Here is a 22,144-nt window from a genome sequence, read left to right on the forward strand (position 1 = left end):
TATTTGATTACGAAAGCGGTGCAACCGCAAATGGTGTCGCATTTTTTCCCAATCTCTTTATGCAATGTGATATACAAAGTTGTCAGTAAGGTGGTGGCTAACATAATCAGAGATTATATTCTTAAACTTGTTTCACCTTATCAAACAAGATATGTTACGGGGAGAAATATTCATGAGAATATTATCATAGCTAAAGAGGTGATGCATAGCATGCATAATAAGAATGGGTGTAAAGGTTACTTTGTTGTTAAAGTGGATCTCTCAAAGGCGTGTGATAAAACTAGTTGGGAGTTTATTTGGAGAGTGCTCAAGTAAATCAAAATTCCAGGTAATATTATCAACATATTCATGCACAGAGTTACAAGTGTAGAAACTAATGTGAAGTGGAATGGAGAAAAAATGCGTACTTTAGACCTTAATGTGGTATCCATCAAGAGGATCCTTTATCTCTGTATCTCTTTGCATTGTATGGAAAAAATATCGCACCTCATCATGGAAGTAATGAATACCAAGGACTGGAGAGCCATTCGCAAGGATCTTGGATTTTGCATTTGATGTTTCAGGATAATTTGTTGTTAATAAGGGAAACTAGTCAAAGTTAGATGTAATCTGTTATAAATATTCTCGGTTAATTTAGCAATATGTCTGGTCAGGAAGTGCATCAAAATAAGTCTTTCATCATGTTCTCCAGGAATGTCCCTAGAAGCATATAAAAGCTCAAACAGATTTCCATATATTTTGTGAAACCTAAGGTATGAAGAAGTATTTAGGAGTCCTGCTTTCGGGAAAAAGTCTGAGTAGAAGAGATTACCAATATCTCTTGGAATAGATTTCATCAAAGCTAACTAGCAAGAAAACTAACCAATTATCTTTTGCATGTCGTGTTACATTGACAAGAAGTGTTTTATACACAATTCTAGTTTATCCTATGATGAAGGATGTCCTGCCTAAAGCGTGCATAGAAGAAATAGTGCATTTTCAAAAGAGATTCATACGGGGAGATACAGTGGAGAAGCATAAATACCATGTTGTTAATTGGGACATCTTAACTAACCACAAATATGCATGTGGATTAGGGTTTAGGAAACTTGAGCAAATGAACAGGGTTTAGGAATTTGGAACATCGGAGAGGCTTGGGCACTGATGTTTGGGTTGGTTGTTGGATCTAATCGGGTATCATCATTCAGAATTTGGCAATGAACATTCCTACAGAACTGCAACATGCAAAGGTGTGTGATCTTGTGAATAATTTGGGTGATTGGGGTTGGGAGCGGTTAAATTGGTGGTTGTTGGATGCAATTATGCAGAAGATAAAAGTAATTCCTCCCCCAAGTCTAATTATGGTGTTTATGAGTTTATGTTCACGGGAGTTGAAAGAAATGGTTTTTCGGTCAAGAATATTCTTTTTTTGATAAGCAATGTATTATATTAACAACAGCACCAGTGGTGCATAAATACAGCATTACAATAGTTCAGTGGAATAGAACCACCAGCCTAAAAAACCAACCTTGCTTACATGATTTCAAACCAACATTACATAGGCCTAAAACTTTACACAAACATAGATATTAAAGGATAGTTGTACCAGTCATAAAATGAACATATTACCCTTTTTCTACTACCTATTGCCATCCACAACCATGAGTACATCTTCACTTTGTGTACAAGGTCCTCCAAGTCGTCCATTGCATTTTCGAATAAGATTGCATTTCTATGTTTCCAGGCACACCAACATACTGCTGCCCATAGTGATGCCGCTCTCTTCACCGGACAAAATCGTTTCAGCTTCTCCACGAACTTCAATAGATGGTTCCCACAATCCACAATAAAATCCACATGAATTCCCAGCCACTGATAAATGTTTATCCAAACTGTCCTCATTTTACCACAATCCAAAAAGAGGTGTTGAACATCTTCTATTACTGGACAACCTAGCACACAACAACAGTCTTCATTTTCTTCTATAATGTTTCTGTGTAGAAGTTGCATACGAGTTGGAATTCTATCTTTAAGCATCCTCCACGCAAATAACTTAACCTTTGATGGCATCCAAGCATTCCAAATTAATTGGATGGCTGACCTATTTTCCTCCAACAGAATTTGGCTATTTTCATCTCCCAATTCTTGTAGCTTCAAATAATACTTTTTCACCTCATATCCTTCACACCCATTCAAGGACCAGACAAACATATCATTTACATCAGCTTTCGGTTCCACTTCCCTTAGAATAGTTTGAAGTTCCTCCAATTCTTGTTGTATAGGGACATTAACCACACCTTCCCTAATAGGGATGTTCCATTGCCAGGCTGAATCTATTCTCCCTCCCATCATAGCCACGCTTCCATCAGGACATTGTACACTAGAAAATAAGTTTGGAAAAACATTGACTGCAGCTGGCGGAAAATTTGGAAAATCAAAGTCCAAGATCGAATTAGATGCTTCATGTGGCTGCTCAATCATGATAAATTACTTGCCAATGTAAACAAAAATATGAAAGGATTAGGAGGAGCTAATTGCAAACTTTGTGGTGATATTAGGGAATCAACCTTGCATGCTTTGAGGGATAGTCCAAAAGCAATGCTTTTCTGGAGGAATAAAGTTCCGAAAAGAATCAAATTGAATTCTTTTTTCTCTATTGATCTGAATGCTTGGATTGATTTGAATTTTAGAGAAAGTTGTGGTTGGATTATGGGTGGTTGGTTGTCATAGATTATGGTATTGGCGTAACATTGAGATGTGTGATATGAATGACCATAGACCATCGTTTTCGGGGAACTATGTTCAAAGAAGGGTGGATTAATATGGGGAAGCTATGAAGAATAATGTTGTGGTTGTTCGTGGCGATAAGACAGTGGTTACGGTTGGATGAAAGCCCCCAGAAAAAAATTGGGTTAAATGTAATACTAGCGGAGCTTGCATGGTTGGAAGAATGTCAGGATGTGGAGGTATGATTTATGATATGCATGGTGCTTGTATGGGTGGTAGGGGTGTTCGCGGGCCAGTTTGGTTCGGTTTTGAGAGAATCTGATATCCAAATTAAACCGATTAAAATTATATGGATTGGTTTGGATTGGATTTGTAAGTTTTTACGATAAAGTCCAAACCGAACTGAACCGAGAAACAACGGATTGGTTTGGGTTGGACTGATCGGGTAGATAAACAATGCAAAAATATTTTAAAAAATAATAATTTGTTTATGGAAATTAATTTTTCATAATAATATAATTAAATAGTATTAATAGTGTTTATAAAACTAGCATTTTTTTCCCTAATAGATTAAAAATATTTAACAAGAACAATATCTAACATAAAGGCTTTTGAATCTATAATTAGTAATAAAAGCTTTTGAATCTATAATTAGTAACTTGAGTTAGTATGATAATGAATGTCTTTCGTAACTTTATGCTCAATTACCATAATACACTAATAATTTTTGATAACTAATTAAAATAACATAACTTATCCACATACAACATTTCACTTTTTTCTTGTTGAAGTTGAATGTTTGATAGTAATTAATTATGATTGGTTTGGTTTGGGTTTGCAGGTAGAAAATTGAAAATCCGATGCCTGAACCAATTGTCATTGGATTTCATTGGTTTGGTTTGGTTCTTGCCCGAACTGAAAAAATGTCCAACCCAAACACTATGGTTTGGTTTGGATTGCGGTTTGGTTCGGATTTACCCAAACCAATGAACACCCCTAATGGATGGTTTTTCAAAATATATTAAGGAATGTAATGCCACTAAAGCGGAATTATGGGGAATTCTTGAAGGGCTATTCCTCACAAAGAAGTTAGGATTTCCGAAAGTGTAACTATTGATTCCTTGAATATTGTTAAAATGCTTGAATTGGGAAAAAATTAAATTATGGAGAAAGGTTCGATGATTAATTAGATTTTACCCCTTATGGAAATGCATGATGAAGTAAAAGTTATTCATTCGTATAAGGAAGCGAACAAATATCTTAACACGTTAGCAAAAGTTTGTGTTTATAGTAGAATAGATTTAAAATTTGGAGTTCATTTTCCAAATTTCATTAGACAGTTTTTTTTTGTTTTAAATGCATCAGAATATGTTAGAGAATATCTTTATTGACCCCCCTCTCTTCTTGGTCACTTTCGCTGAAATTCCATAATTGCCCCTCTACTTCGAAAATGCATTTTCAAAGTTGAAAAAAAGACTGATTTTGGAGATGCATTTCCGAAATCACCTTTTTTTTACGTAAAAAAAAATCAGAAATGCATTTCCGAAATCAACATTTCATAAATGCATTTCCGAAAAAAATGTGCGTTTTTGCTGTTTAAACAAAACAGCCTCCCCCCGAAATCATTTACCCTAAATCATTCAAAAATCCAAAATTTCGTATGAACCAGTTGCATAACCACCAAAGGCAAATTCAAAGACCATCAAAGGCTACTCCAAAGGCTCTTAAACTACATGTAAAGCACCTCCAACAACATCTCAAATCTGTAAGTTTTCTAAACTTTCAATTTAGGATTCAAATTGATATTAGGGGTGTTATAGTGTAGTTCATTTAAGTTATTACATGTCACTGGTGTTGTTTAGATAGGAAAATCGAGATTTTGATGCACTTAGGGCAAGCTTTTGAGTTTTCTGCAAAAATGGTATCGCAGGGGGGTTTCAGAAGTGCATTTCCGAAAACACCCCCCTGAGCAGTTTCGGAAATGCACTTCCGAAGTTGACCCAAAAATATTTTTTTTATTTTATTGATTGTTTAGCCTTCTAACCTGTCTGCTTATGGATTTCAATTGTTTCAGGAAAATGGCAGGCAACCCAGCTAGAATTAGACAGAGGAGAGAGGCACAGGCAGCGTCGGCTAGACGCGAGCGGACGACGCAGGTGGCATCGATGCGGGGACGGGGTAGAGTACGAGCACCCGTCCAGACAGATAAGCCTGGTTCCTCGTCTGGATCGAGGAGTCGGCTGGCTCGGGTATCTTCTTCCCGTCAGGAGGAGGTACGGGAGGAGGAGAAGAAGGTGAGATACCAGGAGACAGAAGAGGAGATACCTGATGCTGATCCTCCACACAGGAGGAGGAGGGCTACCCGGGAGGGCCTAGTGACACTTTCGTGTTGATTTCCTACCACGAGCACGTCGCTCGACGTGTCTGGGAGGGAAGAGGTATTTTTTATAATTTATCCGACTTTATTATTTAACCGTTTTTTATTTAGCTTTTTATTCCACATTTTCTTAACGGTCTAATTAACAATGTTTTTTGTTTTTGTTGTAACAGGAAAGACCGACCCTAAAAATGGTGAACCACGCGCGAAAGATTTTTGTTCTCTTTAAACCAGAGGCGCAGTGGTTTAATGATGCGGTGACTCCTTCCGGGCTAGGTGGGTTGTGCATGACCGGGTATACCACCATTAGCCACGACATGTAGGGGGCTTTTTGTGGAGCGGTGGCATAGGGAGACGTCTTCTTTCCACTTACCGGTTGGGGAGTTAACAATCACCTTGCACGATGTGCATTGTCTTCTCCACTTGCCGATTACGGGGATGCTGCTGAACCATTCCCGGATCCAGAGGGTCGATGCGATCGAGTGGATGGGGATCTATCTGGGTATGGAACCTTATATGGCTGATTATGAGTGTCGGACGACAAATGGGGCTCATATCTGGTTCTCCACCTTGAGAGAGCTGTATGAGCACCACTTGGTGGCGGCAGCTGATTCCGAGGAGGCGGGTAACGACCTATTTATGGAGTATCACTGTGCCTACGCTCTCCGGTGCTGGTTCATGTTTTTGGTAGGCACTGCACTCTTTGTGGACAAGAGTGCAACATACGTCGACGTGACCTACCTCCGTTACTTCATGGACTTGACTACCATTCACCAGTGGAACTAGGTGTAACACCCCAAATCTACCCAACGAATATTTAATAAAATCAGAGTGCGGAAATTCAACATACAATTGGGATGTCACATTCAACGTAAAACAACAAACAACTTAATCACATATATCATAGATACATAGCACATAACTCGGATGAACCGATAAAACCTGTTTACTCTTTAAAAAAATAAAACAACTTTTATTAATAATAATATCAATTATTCAACTTCACTTCGCATAATATTTTTATTAAACTAAAACAACTTCACCAACATCATATTACTTCATAAATTCCACTTAAAAGTTAACAACTTATAGTTATAACAACAATTAAAAGACAATCGTTCATCCCCCGAGTGCTACGTATCAGAGCAAGACCCAACTCGAACTAATAGTAACTAAAGACTTCATAAAAATACTTCGTTTTCCATAGCTATTCTTGAGTACCTGTCCATTTCCCATGGAAGGGAAACATCATTCAGAAGGGTGAGATATCCAACAATATAAACAAGCGTATGATAAATAATATATTAAGATTAGATCATACAATTTCACCACTTCATACTTATTCAAACAACAGTTATAATAACAAATAGCAACAACGGTTATAATAATTATTTACCAATAACAAGTATAATAACGATTATCAGCAACAAGTATAACAACAACATCTTATAACAACAACAACATAATAACAACAACTTCAAATGCGACTCAACTGTGCAAATGCATGTGGTACCATTGGAGCAGAACTCCCAACTTAAACATATGCCAGGTTATCGAGGCATTTCAACAAGGCATAAAAGCCTTCAACGTGGTGCCATTAAGGCCAAGGCATAAGCCTTCAACTTTTCAACATGGTGCCATCAAGGCCAACTTAAACAGGTGCCGTCAAGGCCAACTTAAACATTTTGCCAATCCAGGCCAACGTAATATGCAAATGTATGCATGCAACAATAACAACAACTACAACGTCACCACAACAATGCATCAACCGCAAACAACTTAATCAACCTTGGTCATAAGACCTGCAACTTAATCAACGCATCATCAATAACTTAAACAACATTGGTCATAAGACCTGCAACTTAATCAACGTATCAACAACAACAACCAGAACAACAGCAACGAAAACAACAACTTAAACATACATCAATTGCATCAACTTAATCATTACAAAACAGCCCCTAAACATCTAGGTACTAATTCTTCAATTTATTAATTAATCTACTACCAACAATTCTTATCATTCTAATTCCAATTCTACTATTCGTTGATTCTATTATTAATTCCAATTATGCTACTAATTCAGCATGTTACATATGTCATCGTTATTACTACTCCTATTTCTTCTTCACACCAATTCCATCTTTATACAACTTAATCCATTAACTACATATCTCATCACTATGAATCATCACTATAATTTCTACTAATTAAATTAATCAATTCCAACGGTATAATATTCTAATTAATTTAAACCAATTTCTTCACTAATAATAATTATAATTCTTCTCAAGTTAATCCTACTAAGGCTTGATCCCAACAACCAACATAAAACATCAACAGGCAGAAATCAAAACATATTTCTGAAACTCGTATAGCACGCGCCACAGACCTCTCTTTGCGCCGCGAACACCACAGAAACCTTCAGTTCGCGTCGCGTCCAAACCTTGGCGCTTACCTGTGCTGATAGCATCTTCCAACAAAATTAAAACTCAATTTTCTTCCTTCGATTCCAGTACAATTCAATTTTGACCATCACAGGAACATAGCAATATTATAGTTATACTCCACCAACATCTAGCAATTTTCTACAACAAATTTCTCAATAATAATAATTATAAACCCTAGGTTAATTTCCCACAACCATTGATTGAACTTTTATAATCTTATTCACCGACGTCAATCAATTTCAACATTCAACAATACAATCACAACACACAAAACAGAGGCAATCATACAACCATAACCCCCACATATCATTCATCATAATCCCGTTTATAGAGCTAGAACCCCACCCTTACCTTGGATATGAGATTGCTCTACTCTCCCGGTTACCATAGCTTATGCCGCCGCTTCCAACTTTTCTCCAAAAATCTTTTCTAACAACGTGCAGAGACGCACCAAAAACCTGTTCGGAAATCGCTTTGTCAGACGGACTTAAAATCATCAAAACGAAAATCGCTCCGGTCAGAAGTTACCTCTACGAGTCTGGAACGTTGTGTCCAAGAACCGCGACGATCCAACGGTTGGATTGGGAGAAACGTCCGTTTTACTAAGGTGTCTCACTGCAGAAACTTGCTGCGAAAATTGGACTTCCTCTAGCTTTTCTCTTCCCCCATGGCTCTCTTCTTCACCTCTCCTCTTTCTCCAACTTTTCTTCTTTCTCCACGTCTACTGAGACCTAACTTCTCTTCTTATTTCCTTTATTTTATTATAATTATTATTATAATTATAATCTTCATTTGGGCTTACTAATTAACACCCCCATGATTACTATCACCAACGCAACGTCTAAGCCCACTTAAATAAAACACTCTCATAATCCATAATATTAATTCTATTATTATTTCTCTCCACCAAATTGACTAACTACCGACTATAAAATAAATCGTCCGAACCACCAACTCAACATATTCAACATCATTCTCTACGGCTTAAATCAACTTAAATTAATAATAGTCCATTATAGTAATATTATCTCTAATATTATTATCCGATTAAACCGACTAATTTCTCGATCATTAATTTATCCGCCCAACACAACGTATAATTCCAATTACGCCTCTTATAATAATGCCAATAATTCTAACTTTGACTAATTCCAACAAATAATTTCCTTATACAATTTAATTAAATAAATAATTAAATTCCGGGTGTTACAACTCTCCCCCACTTAGAATATTTTCGTCCTCGAAAATTCTATTCACCAACTCCAACCTCAACTTCATTCCACATCATCATTTTGTCAGTTCACTCCCATAATAACCTCAAAGTAACCAATTTAATCAACTTCATGATATCTCAGGATATCATTCGCCACCTACGGTAACCAACAACAACATTACTGCAACAACGACTAAATTATTATAATACTAATCTGACAACATAACTTGACAGATAACCACTCAACTCATCATTGACCAATGACTTACAAGAAATCCTATTTCAATTAGAACTATTTACAAGGAAACACAACACTCTGGCACATCACGCTTCAGCTGCGCAACTCTGATCATCCATCTTAATTCACCGTCCTCATTGGAGTTTCTATCAACTTATAATTTACAAGCTTTACCCGAGCCTCAGTTTTTTTCCTCAACATTAACCGCTTTCTGCATCATCGAGATAGTAAAATAAGTCTATAACATCCAATACAATTCCGTCTACTATCAACAAGAGATTAAGGGTGATCAAGTCCTTAATTTGTCAATAAATATCCGACAATCGTAATGGAGTATAACCATTATTACCAACTACAAAATGTTCCTTCAGAAATTGCACTTACACCACCAAAAGCATCATAGTTCAACATCTGCAAAACCATCTGAATCCGCTAACACCGATGTCTTACGACTTCATACTACCACACGCCTTGTGATACTATCAGAACAAAATTCCCTTGTGCTATCATCATCAGCACTCCTCATTCTTGAAGTTATGCTCTTCGTACTTCTAACAATTGCAACAACTCCTATAATTACTTACTAACAATCCATAACAAGATCTACAATAATCCTACACTTAATCATTGTCCCTTCGTCAACAGTTGACAAGATATCTACTCAAACGGACAATTTCATTTCTTTCCAACATAATCTTGCCACCAATAAATTTGTTACAGATGCTGCCACTATTTTTATAAGAAAATTCATCTCGTTAGCTTTCCAACGCTTCAAACGGGACTCAAATCGGACGTCCAGAACTCCAGTTATGAATTTTCGAAGTTTCACAACGATTCAGAAATTTTCCTGCGTTTTGCTTACGGAAATTTCACTCAAAAACTCATTCTCTTCAACTTAATCACTTTCCAAACAGTCCTTAACATAACTCCTCGCTCCCAAACTTTTTATAACTCGAGAGCCAATTCTTTCGGTGAACTTCAGTTTCCGAAACACCAAGATAACAATCCTCTCTGCAACTTCCCACTAAAACACATCTGAGAAGCAACGCTTCTCCCCCAGTTCGCTCAAACTAATACCTGCAACAACCAGAAAACAACAAGTACTGACAGTGTTTCACACACTTGTCGTGTACAGAGGAATAAACAACATTAGACGACTCTGGCCGGACGGACCGACCTGCTCTGATACCAATTGTAACACCCCAAATCTACCCAACGAATATTTAATAAAATCAGAGTGCGGAAATTCAACATACAATTGGGATGTCACATTCAACGTAAAACAACAAACAACTTAATCACATATATCATAGATACATAGCACATAACTCGGATGAACCGATAAAACCTGTTTACTCTTTAAAAAAATAAAACAACTTTTATTAATAATAATATCAATTATTCAACTTCACTTCGCATAATATTTTTATTAAACTAAAACAACTTCACCAACATCATATTACTTCATAAATTCCACTTAAAAGTTAACAACTTATAGTTATAACAACAATTAAAAGACAATCGTTCATCCCCCGAGTGCTACGTATCAGAGCAAGACCCAACTCGAACTAATAGTAACTAAAGACTTCATAAAAATACTTCGTTTTCCATAGCTATTCTTGAGTACATGTCCATTTCACATGGAAGGGAAACATCATTCAGAAGGGTGAGATATCCAACAATATAAACAAGCGTATGATAAATAATATATTAAGATTAGATCATACAATTTCACCACTTCATACTTATTCAAACAACAATTATAATAACAAATAGCAACAACGGTTATAATAATTATTTACCAATAACAAGTATAATAACGATTATCAGCAACAAGTATAACAACAACATCTTATAACAACAACAACGTAATAACAACAACAACGTAATAACAACAACTTCAAATGCGACTCAACTGTGCAAATGCATGTGGTACCATTGGAGCAGAACTCCCAACTTAAACATATGCCAGGTTATCGAGGCATTTCAACAAGGCATAAAAGCCTTCAACGTGGTGCCATTAAGGCCAGGGCATAAGCCTTCAACTTTTCAACATGGTGCCATCAAGGCCAACTTAAACAGGTGCCGTCAAGGCCAACTTAAACATTTTGCCAATCCAGGCCAACGTAATATGCAAATGTATGCATGCAACAATAACAACAACTACAACGTCACCACAACAATGCATCAACCGCAAACAACTTAATCAACCTTGGTCATAAGACCTGCAACTTAATCAACGCATCATCAATAACTTAAACAACATTGGTCATAAGACCTGCAACTTAATCAACGTATCAACAACAACAACCAGAACAACAGCAACGAAAACAACAACTTAAACATACATCAATTGCATCAACTTAATCATTACAAAACAGCCCCTAAACATCTAGGTACTAATTCTTCAATTTATTAATTAATCTACTACCAACAATTCTTATCATTCTAATTCCAATTCTACTATTCGTTGATTCTATTATTAATTCCAATTATGCTACTAATTCAGCATGTTACATATGTCATCGTTATTACTACTGCTATTTCTTCTTCACACCAATTCCATCTTTATACAACTTAATCCATTAACTACATATCTCATCACTATGAATCATCACTATAATTTCTACTAATTAAATTAATCAATTCCAACGGTATAATATTCTAATTAATTTAAACCAATTTCTTCACTAATAATAATTATAATTCTTCTCAAGTTAATCCTACTAAGGCTTGATCCCAACAACCAACATAAAACATCAACAGGCAGAAATCAAAACATATTTCTGAAACTCGTATAGCACGCGCCACAGACCTCTCTTTGCGCCGCGAACACCACAGAAACCTTCAGTTCGCGTCGCGTCCAAACCTTGGCGCTTACCTGTGCTGATAGCATCTTCCAACAAAATTAAAACTCAATTTTCTTCCTTCGATTCCAGTACAATTCAATTTTGACCATCACAGGAACATAGCAATATTATAGTTATACTCCACCAACATCTAGCAATTTTCTACAACAAATTTCTCAATAATAATAATTATAAACCCTAGGTTAATTTCCCACAACCATTGATTGAACTTTTATAATCTTATTCACCGACGTCAATCAATTTCAACATTCAACAATACAATCACAACACACAAAACAGAGGCAATCATACAACCATAACCCCCACATATCATTCATCATAATCCCGTTTATAGAGCTAGAACCCCACCCTTACCTTGGATATGAGATTGCTCTACTCTCCCGGTTACCATAGCTTATGCCGCCGCTTCCAACTTTTCTCCAAAAATCTTTTCTAACAACGTGCAGAGACGCACCAAAAACCTGTTCGGAAATCGCTTTGTCAGACGGACTTAAAATCATCAAAACGAAAATCGCTCCGGTCAGAAGTTACCTCTACGAGTCTGGAACGTTGTGTCCAAGAACCGCGACGATCCAACGGTTGGATTGGGAGAAACGTCCGTTTTACTAAGGTGTCTCACTGCAGAAACTTGCTGCGAAAATTGGACTTCCTCTAGCTTTTCTCTTCCCCCATGGCTCTCTTCTTCACCTCTCCTCTTTCTCCAACTTTTCTTCTTTCTCCACGTCTACTGAGACCTAACTTCTCTTCTTATTTCCTTTATTTTATTATAATTATTATTATAATTATAATCTTCATTTGGGCTTACTAATTAACACCCCCATGATTACTATCACCAACGCAACGTCTAAGCCCACTTAAATAAAACACTCTCATAATCCATAATATTAATTCTATTATTATTTCTCTCCACCAAATTGACTAACTTCCGACTATAAAATAAATCGTCCGAACCACCAACTCAACATATTCAACATCATTCTCTACGGCTTAAATCAACTTAAATTAATAATAGTCCATTATAGTAATATTATCTCTAATATTATTCTCCGATTAAACCGACTAATTTCTCGATCACTAATTTATCCGCCCAACACAACGTATAATTCCAATTACGCCTCTTATAATAATGCCAATAATTCTAACTTTGACTAATTCCAACAAATAATTTCCTTATACAATTTAATTAAATAAATAATTAAATTCCGGGTGTTACACTAGGGGTCAGCTATTCTGGTATATCTATACCAGAAGCTGAATGAAGCCTCCAACTGGAGGACAAGGCAGTTGACCGGATCTGCCACACTCCTGACGGTACGTTTCATTTTAATTGTTTCACATTTATTTATGGTTCGTATTTATTTTTAATATATTATCGTGTTTGTGTTTCAGGGCTGGGTCATCTCTTACTTCCCCCGCATCCACGGCTTCACCATTGATCCTGCGTACGAGGACGCCATGCCCAGGGCCGCCCGATACGTTCTCCAAAGGGGGAACAATGCAGTGGGACCATATCGCGGGTACCTCGACCGCACAACTCACGATGACATTCGTTGGAGGCCATTCAGTGACTACACTGTTGTTGTCCCCTTTGACCGCATCGCGTTATACTCTGGCTGGTTGGCATGCGGGGCCAACACCATGGTGAGGTATCTGTCGGAGCGGTGCATGCGGAAGTTTGGACGTGTGAGGTCACCGTTTAAGGATGCTCCCGACACAGTTACCCGAGTGGAGCTCACTGCCATATTTGCGGACTGGGAGCATCATTTGGTCCCGGAGGAGTATCTTCGCATGCAGGCCACCCAGGAGTGGCATTGTGTAGAGGGGTACGTGACATGGTTCTATCGGGTGTCACATCCTCTGATGACACCCGACGCTCCCGAAGCTTCTAGACCAGCACATGAGGAGATCCTGGAGAATCAGCAGGCCGAGGATGATCATGCCATTGATCTCCTGCCGATATGCCAGCGAATAGAGATGCTTGGGCGGGACGCGTTGGAGCGAGGTATCATTGATCAGGGCGGTCCAGAGGCAGTCGTCGTGGTGGAGAGGATGGTCGGTGATGCGGCCGGTGCGGCGGCATATAGGAGGCAGAGGAGGTCCCAGGGCGTTAGGGTTAGGCATACTCAGTAGGGGGTCCGAATTTTTTTTCTTGGATTTTATTGTATTCGGGTTGTATTTCTTGACATTCACGTACACTTTCGCACTTTTACTATTTTATTCGTCTTGTATATATTATTCGGCTTAGATTTATAATATTAGTATTTTATGTTGATATGTCGCTTATTTTATTCGGGTTATATTTTATTTATAGTAAACGTTTTCGTTTAATTAAAAATACGGGACTAAACATTGTTTAGAAAAACATAAAAAAAAATACAATTTTTGTATATTTCGAAAGTACACTTCTGAAAACCTCCAAAAATGTAAAAAAAAGTGTTTCGAAAGTGCATTTCCGAAAACACCCCCATTTAATGTTTTCCGAAGTGCACTTCCGAAGTCTCAAAAAATTTAGAAAAAAAATTTATTTCGCAGATACATCTTCGAAGCAGGAGCAATTTTAGGATTTCGCTGGAGTCACTCCCATAGGGGGTCAATAAATAAATTCTCATATTTTATTTCGAAATTGATTTTGATGTAGTTTTTCCTTTTTTTTTAGGCCTTAGCCCTCTTTAATAAATAAAAAGGTAGGTGCTTATTTTATTTTACGGGTTAAATACGTTTTTAGTCCCTATAAATATGCGACCCTGCATTTTTAGTCCCTATAAAATTTTCCTTTAATGAATGATCCTTATAAAATTATTATGCACCTAGTTTCAGTCCCTACTGTCAAACCGATGTGCATTTTAGAATGATTATTTTGCAGACATATTCGTAATGTTTTAAAAAGTTCCTAGAAAAAAAGGAAACTCAAAATTTAATTTCTAAGTTGAGATTTTCATTACTTTTATCATTTTTTTTTTAAATTTGAAAAATTCATATTTAATTCTTCTCGTTTTAAAAAATTCTAAAACTTGGTAAATAAATATTTTACATTATTCTAAACATATATAAAAAAAATTATTAAAAAATTTAAAAATTAAAGGGTAATTAAACAGTTTTTAAAATTTTAGAAAACAGCAGAGACTGAAATTGCATGCATAAAAATTTTAGAAGGACCATTCATTGAAGAAAAATTTTATAAAGACTAAAAATGCAGGATCGCATATTTATAGAGACTAAAAACATATTTAACCCTTTATTTTACTATGCAAGTTGAAATTTAATTTAACTATAACAAACATATGCCTTCTAGCACCGGCAACCTATAGCTAGAAATAGTTTTTAAGAGTTGTATACATAACAAATGTTTAAAAATCAACACATCAAAAAATGATTGACTATTTAAGATCTCGTCTTGAATAAAAATCATTAAAAGAATAAAACGTAGGTTTAAATACTTCTAGAAGTTTAACTGCATTATTGGCTTTTAATATTGGTAGTAATAGTCACAATTATGGATACTGTAAACAAAATAGTGGAAATCGAGAGCTTGAATAACTAACGTTGAATAAGCAATCTATCTAAAGATCAATATATTAATGTTGGGTAAATAATATATATATATATATATATATATATATATATATATATATATATATATATATATATATATATATATATATATATATATATATATATATATATATATATATATATATATATATATATATATATATATATAAAACTTTGTTTTTGTGTAGTTTATTTTTCTACAATTTTTATTTTTAGAATATTTTATAATTTACATAATAATTTTAGGGTTAAATATGTTTATGGTTCCTAGGGGTGCTCGCGGTGCGGTTTGGGCGGTTTTGACGAAAAAAATCAACCGAACCGCAAGAGAAAAAGTAGTGCGGTTTGGTTTGGTTCGGTTGGCTTTTAAAAAAAATCCGAACCAAACCAAACCAATGCGGTTTGGTTCGGTTCGGTTGGTTCGGTTTTTTACAAATATTTTATTGAGTCATACATACACATATAGATGACAATATAATTTTGTATTTAGACATTCATACACTATCAAATAACAACAAAACTCGTCATATTTTGACAACAATTTTTCATTTAATATGTAAAAATTAAATTAGACAAAAGTGGAATATTAAACATAAAATCATAGCATAAAATAATATAAAAATTATTATAATGAAACAAAAAATTGAAGAGACGAAAGATTAGTGAAGGTGAAAAAGAAAAAAAAAAGTGTTGAGAGATTGGATAAGAAGATGTGCGATAAAAATGAAACTGAAATACAGAACATTTATATAAAAATGAGAAGTTGAAAAATAAAGAATATAAGAGAGTACAGAGACTATAAAAGAAGAGAGAAGATGTATGTGTCAAAGAAGGTGCGATAATGTTATTAGAGATTTGAGAAGATCAGGACTGAAATTATATGTGTAAGAATGAGAAAATTGTTCGTAATCATAAGGTTAATGTATAATAGGTTTAAGTTTGGGTTGGTTGTGAGTTAAGTAAATTTTAGGTTGTAACATAATGCGGTTTGATTCGGTTTGGTTCGGTTTTCAAAATACAAACCGCAAACCGAACCGAACCACGCAGTTTTGTTAAAAAATGACCCAAACTAATCTGAACCAAATGCGGTTTTTTGCGGTTTCGGTTTGGTTTGGTTTGGTTTGCGGTTTTCTATTGGGTTGGTTTGGTTTTGAGCACCCCTAATGGTCCCTATAAATAACCCAAAATCTAGTTTTAGTTCCTATAAAATTTTTGTTTAAACAACGGTCCTCATAAAGTTTTTCGTCTCTAATTTTGGTCCCTGCCGTCAACTTTCACTAACGGAAGATGACATGGCACGCCACGTAGAAGACAGCTTGGCAAATATTTTAAAACGTCTTAGATTAGGGGGTTTTAAACCTCCTCTAAATAAACCCAAAAAATAATTAGTAAAACATTAAATGTAAGACAGCAATGGATTGAGTAAATTAAGGATTAATATAAACCAGTCCTTTTTAATAGAAATTCCAGTTAAAGCCACCTTACCTTCCAGAAGGAAAATTCTTCAAGCTAGAGCAGAAACAAATAAATAACAATGCAAAGGTCATACTAATTAACAAGTGTTTAAAAAAATAAAATTTAACCTAATCAAAACATGCAAGTAAATAATAAATATATCCACTTCAGGGAAAGTTGCTGCAATTTCTACTGCTTTAATATCCAGCTCATGAGACCAAACAAACTTAAAATATTTGGCATGTTTTGTTGAAACAAATAATGCTGTTGGTTTCTAACGGGACACATTATGTGTGTTCTTATGGAAGAAATTCTATTGGAGCAAACAACGTGACGAATATCTACAATATAAGAAAGTTTTATGTTCTGCCAATTACAATTTTACCCTGCTGCTCATATAGCTAGCCATGTGGATGATCTAAGCTTTCTTCAATTGCTTTTCTTCATTTGGTTGCAAAGTTGATGGATTTTAAAAAATAAACAATATTATATGATTTAACTTTCTGATAGAATCACCTCAAATCTTTTACTGAATCACTTTTATGCTCCCACAACTTTTTCCACTTTTCATGCCCGTCACTTCTCCTACACGTTCTCTCTCTACCCCTTCTTCTTTCTTCTCTTTCTTCTTTCTTCTCTGTTCCTCTACTTTTCTCTTCCTCTTTTCTTTTTCTCTCTTCTGCTTCATCTCTCTTATTCTTCTTCTTTCTTCTCTCTTCTTTTTCTTCAACAAAAATGATAATTTTATCCTTCTTTACTTAGATCTACGAAACACCGATGATTATGTGTTGATTATATTTGTTGTTATTGTAGGTTTCGATAAAATGCGGATCTCCTTTTCACTTTTGATTTTTGTTCAGATTCTCCTTTTATTTGCTCATATTTTATTTGTATGGTGTTATTTGTTGTTGTTGTTGTTGTGAGAGTTGTTTGTGTCAATAATGTGCTTTCAAAATATAGAATGCACCTTGCCTGCATCGTGTTCGATGAAAGTCCCAAATCAATCTCTTTGTTATTTTTCCTATTTCAGATTTTGTGTGAATTTAATTTGTTGCTCTTATTTTGCAGTAAGTATGTATGAGATTTGAAGAGATCTACCATTTTTATAAGAGATCTACCAATTTTTTACCTTCAGATCTATCAGGTGAAAGGAAACAGCGAAATATCTTAAGGTGAATTTTAATTTTTTTACATGTCTGATTTTTATTTTAGTTTCTTTTGAAGTTTTTGAATATTATGTGATTTTACACCTTTTTATCTCATTTTATAAAAAAAAAAGGTTGAGCTTTTACTATTTTTGTTCCATCAATCATGTAAAAATTAAAATTTTAAGTTATTTGTTTCTTTTCATTAATATTTTTTATTATTTTTTCAGAAACAACTTTGTGTAACATCTATTTCATTATTGTTGAGAAAATAATTTATGCTTTTGGAACTATTTTTTCATCAATTTTTTCATTAGGTTTCATGTTTTTAAAATCATGTTCATGGTGCTTTTTTTCTTTTTTCTGACAGGTTTTTTGTGGAATGGAGAAAAAAGAAGATTTTATTGGGGACTAAAGCTTTGGCAGCTATTTGGTCTGTATTTAATTTTAATAGTGTGAATTTTGTAAGCGTTTAAGAAGAAATTCATTGTGGTTTAACACATGATTGATGTTCTACAAAAATTTGATAATTATAGTAGTCAGTAATAATTATTATTATTATAGGTATAAAAGATGATTTAATGTATTTTGTTTAAATATATAATGTTGTGATTTGTTACTATTTTAGTCAAAAACATCCCAACTAATTGAATGCGGATGAAGTTTATTGAAAGATTGATTATGATGGTACGATTTTAGGGTTTTTCTGAGTAAAATATGATAGTGTTCATAAAGGATGAAGAATATGAAAGGAGAATGGTGGAAATTCTGAAACGTGAAATTTGAAGAGAGAGAGAGAGAGAGAGAGAGAGAGAGAGAGAGAGAGAGAGAGAGAGAGAGAGAGAGAGAGAGAGAGAGAGAGAGAGAGAGAGAGAGAGAGAGAGAGAGAGAGAGAGAGAGAGAGAATTGAAAATTAATTTTGAGGAGAAAATATGATAAAACAATGAGTGCAAGACACGTCGTGAGTAGAGAAGATAATGTTGAGAGATATTCGATGAAGAAAACGATGGAAAAAAAGGATGTAAACAACACTTTTAAGAAAATTGGAGATTGGAGAATATTGACTATTAATAAAGATGTCATATATATTTGATATCATTATTTAAAATAAATGATGTTAAATGAATAATATAATAATATAAAAATATTATATGAAAATTTGTTATATCAAAATTTATACTAATATCAATATATTTAATATTATAAAAATATTTTATAATATGAATTCTCATTATTAAATTAAATGCTATATAATCAAGATGAGATGTTAATATGGAGAATATTGACTATTAATAAAGATGTCATATATAATCAACAATATTAAATTTTAAAAAGAATGATGACTTTCAATAATGGTTTCAATAATAATTATTAATGAATATATAATTGATGCAAATACAATAAATTGCACGAAAAATTATATCTTAGTTTTATTATGATTTTAATTATTGATATTAATAATTTAGTTTCTCTATCTCATTTTAAAATTATATTTTAATTTAGTTTAATAGTTACAATTATTTATTTAGACATATGATTCAATGGTCATTTCAAATATAAGTCTCAGTAACATAATTATTTATTTATTTTATTCGGTCATCTACCTATACCAGTACTCTCATCCAACTTATTTTAATGTCTACAATCACCTAGGTACTTGGATAGATGTGACTGCACCTGCTGAGATTTTTCAAATAACTTTAAACTTCCCTGCAATACCAGTACTCCCATCCAAATATCTTTAAAACTTATTCTATTTCATGTATTAAAAAGTCAATAAAATATAATAATTGATATTAAATTTTAGACTTACGGTATAATATTAATATTATTTTGTATTACGGTTATTATTACAATAAGGTGAAATTAAAGAAAATAAAAGTTAATATACTTAAAATAATGTATAAATTTAAATGTCTTTGGCTTATAATTAGAATATTTGGATTCTGTTGTTGTTCTTTTACGCTGATTAATTCAAATGAGATCAATTTATTTTTCTATTTTTAAAATAAAATTAATGCATGTAGGAATGTTTCTCTATTATATTTTGTAGACATAAATTTGAAGTGAATGTTGTAATATTTTTAAGAATAAGAATAAAAGGATTGTGGAACGGTTAAGAAATGCACCATAAATGTTATAATTATGTGATAAATTCGTTCATAAACTACTATTTTTAATTTATTTTTCATCTAAATAATAATGGAATACTTGAATTCAATGTATAACTAAATAATGATGAAATATATTATCTTTATTGACTATTAATTCTTGAATAATTTAATTGAATTTAATATGATGATAATTTATCGTTTACAAAATTATTATCTTTGTAATCATGACACTATTTTTGTACTATGTCAGGGTAAGCTACAAGTACACTACAAGATCTTCAACTCACAAATTAAACTTGAATGTAAAATTAGAGTATCTTTTGGATTGAGACAAAATAGTGACAATGATGAAATCAAACAATGATGTTTTCTTTTTCTTTACATTTTCTTTTCTCTTTCCAACCTAGAGTATCTTTGGATTGAGATTGAGACAAAATAGTGACAATGATGGAACCAAGCAATGATGTTTTCTTTTTCTTTACACTTTCTTTTCTCTTTTCAACCTAGGTAAGCTATGATTTGACCTATACAATATAATCTCATAAGTGTATCTTATATCAATTTTTTTACACATTCAATTAAGTTTTATCTTTATACTCTATCATATATATTTTATTAATTATATATGCCTCATATTTTTTATTAAATATGTTGATGATTATATTTTATTTTTTATTAAATGTTTCATTTTATATTAAATAATAGACTTAATGTTTATAAAACTATTGAAACTCGAAATATTTTACTACCAATTTTAATATATGTTTTTCTTACAAAAGTTGATAGTAGATATTTTAAATAACTTTTTATGACATGATAAAATGTTAAAATATTATTAAAATTATAATTTTAATATTTAACTATTAATTAATTTAAATTAATAAATTTAACAAAAAATATAAAAAATAAATAGTTAATTTATTTTTTTAGGTCTATGATTGTTTATTTTATGCTCCTTTTTCTAAAATACAATATATTAACTACAATGACTAATACTAACACATATTAAAATATAATTAATAATAATATTATTATTTTTGTATAAAACTATTTTGGCATAAAAAGATATTAAATTTAAATATATGGCAAACTGGTACTATTATTTTGTATTTTTTTTACTATACAATTATGATTATAAATTTATGTCTAATTGATAGATATTTTTCAGAGAACTTTATTACATTACAATGTACAATATATTAAATTTTTATTAAATTTTAAATTTGTTTAGTTGCTATTACTTTTTAAAAAGATACTCCCTCCGTTCCTTTTTAAGTGTCGTTTTAGAAGAATTTTTTTGTTCCTATTTAAGTGTCGTTTTATAATTTAATGTTATAATTTGTCATTTATACCCTTATTTTCTCAATAACTCCACCTCAAATTTTTCAATTAGTTATTGGAAAAAGAGAGTGTATGATTGAATGTATTTGAAAAGAGAAAAATAAATAAGGGTATAATAGAAAAAGTAACTCTAATAATTCACTATCTTGGTTGAAGAGTTTTTTTGCTAAAACGACACTTAAAAAGGAACGGAGAGAGTAATAAATATTATAAAATATTAAATATAATCTTTGTTTATTTCTACTGTCGTAACATTAGGGGTTTGGTATAAGGTTTGTCACTAAAGTAGAGTAAATAGGGGTAGTTGATTGATCTTATTTCTCTAAAGTTTTTGAAACAAGTATACGATGATTTATTGTATTTATATTTTCTTCCGACATTTCTTAAACCTACTATTTAATATAATTTTTCTTTGCTTTCGCCTTTAAAAAAATTAATTGAATTAACTTTAATTACTATATAAAAAAATTATGATTATTATTATTATTATAAAAAATAACAAAATTTTGACTATTATTATTATTAAAAAAATGCAGAGTTAACACAAAGATAGTTCATAAAACCTTCATTTTATTTCTCAACTTTTGCATAGAGAAAAATGTTGAAGAGTGATAGAGCAATAAGATAAAATACAAGGGAGTTTCACACAGAACCCCAAGTGCATTCCTTACATTGTCACGTCA

General features: G+C 33.1%; 1 protein-coding gene across 1 annotated transcript; it reads right to left on the reverse strand.

Moving 5' to 3' along the window:
* Positions 1-1,551: 1,551 nt before the first annotated feature.
* Positions 1,552-2,460, reverse strand: LOC131598290 (uncharacterized). The gene has a single exon (XM_058870906.1). The coding sequence runs from the start codon at positions 2,458-2,460 to the stop codon at positions 1,552-1,554; it is 909 nt and encodes a 302-aa protein (XP_058726889.1).
* Between the last annotated feature and the right edge of the window lie 19,684 nt (positions 2,461-22,144).

This window comes from Vicia villosa, linkage group LG4, assembly GCF_029867415.1.
Source record: "Vicia villosa cultivar HV-30 ecotype Madison, WI linkage group LG4, Vvil1.0, whole genome shotgun sequence".
Taxonomy (NCBI): Eukaryota; Viridiplantae; Streptophyta; class Magnoliopsida; order Fabales; family Fabaceae; genus Vicia; species Vicia villosa.

Bases quoted from the DNA above. Each gene is read 5' to 3' on its own strand.
- LOC131598290 (XM_058870906.1), bottom strand. From the start codon at position 2,460: ATGATTGAGCAGCCACATGAAGCATCTAATTCGATCTTGGACTTTGAT.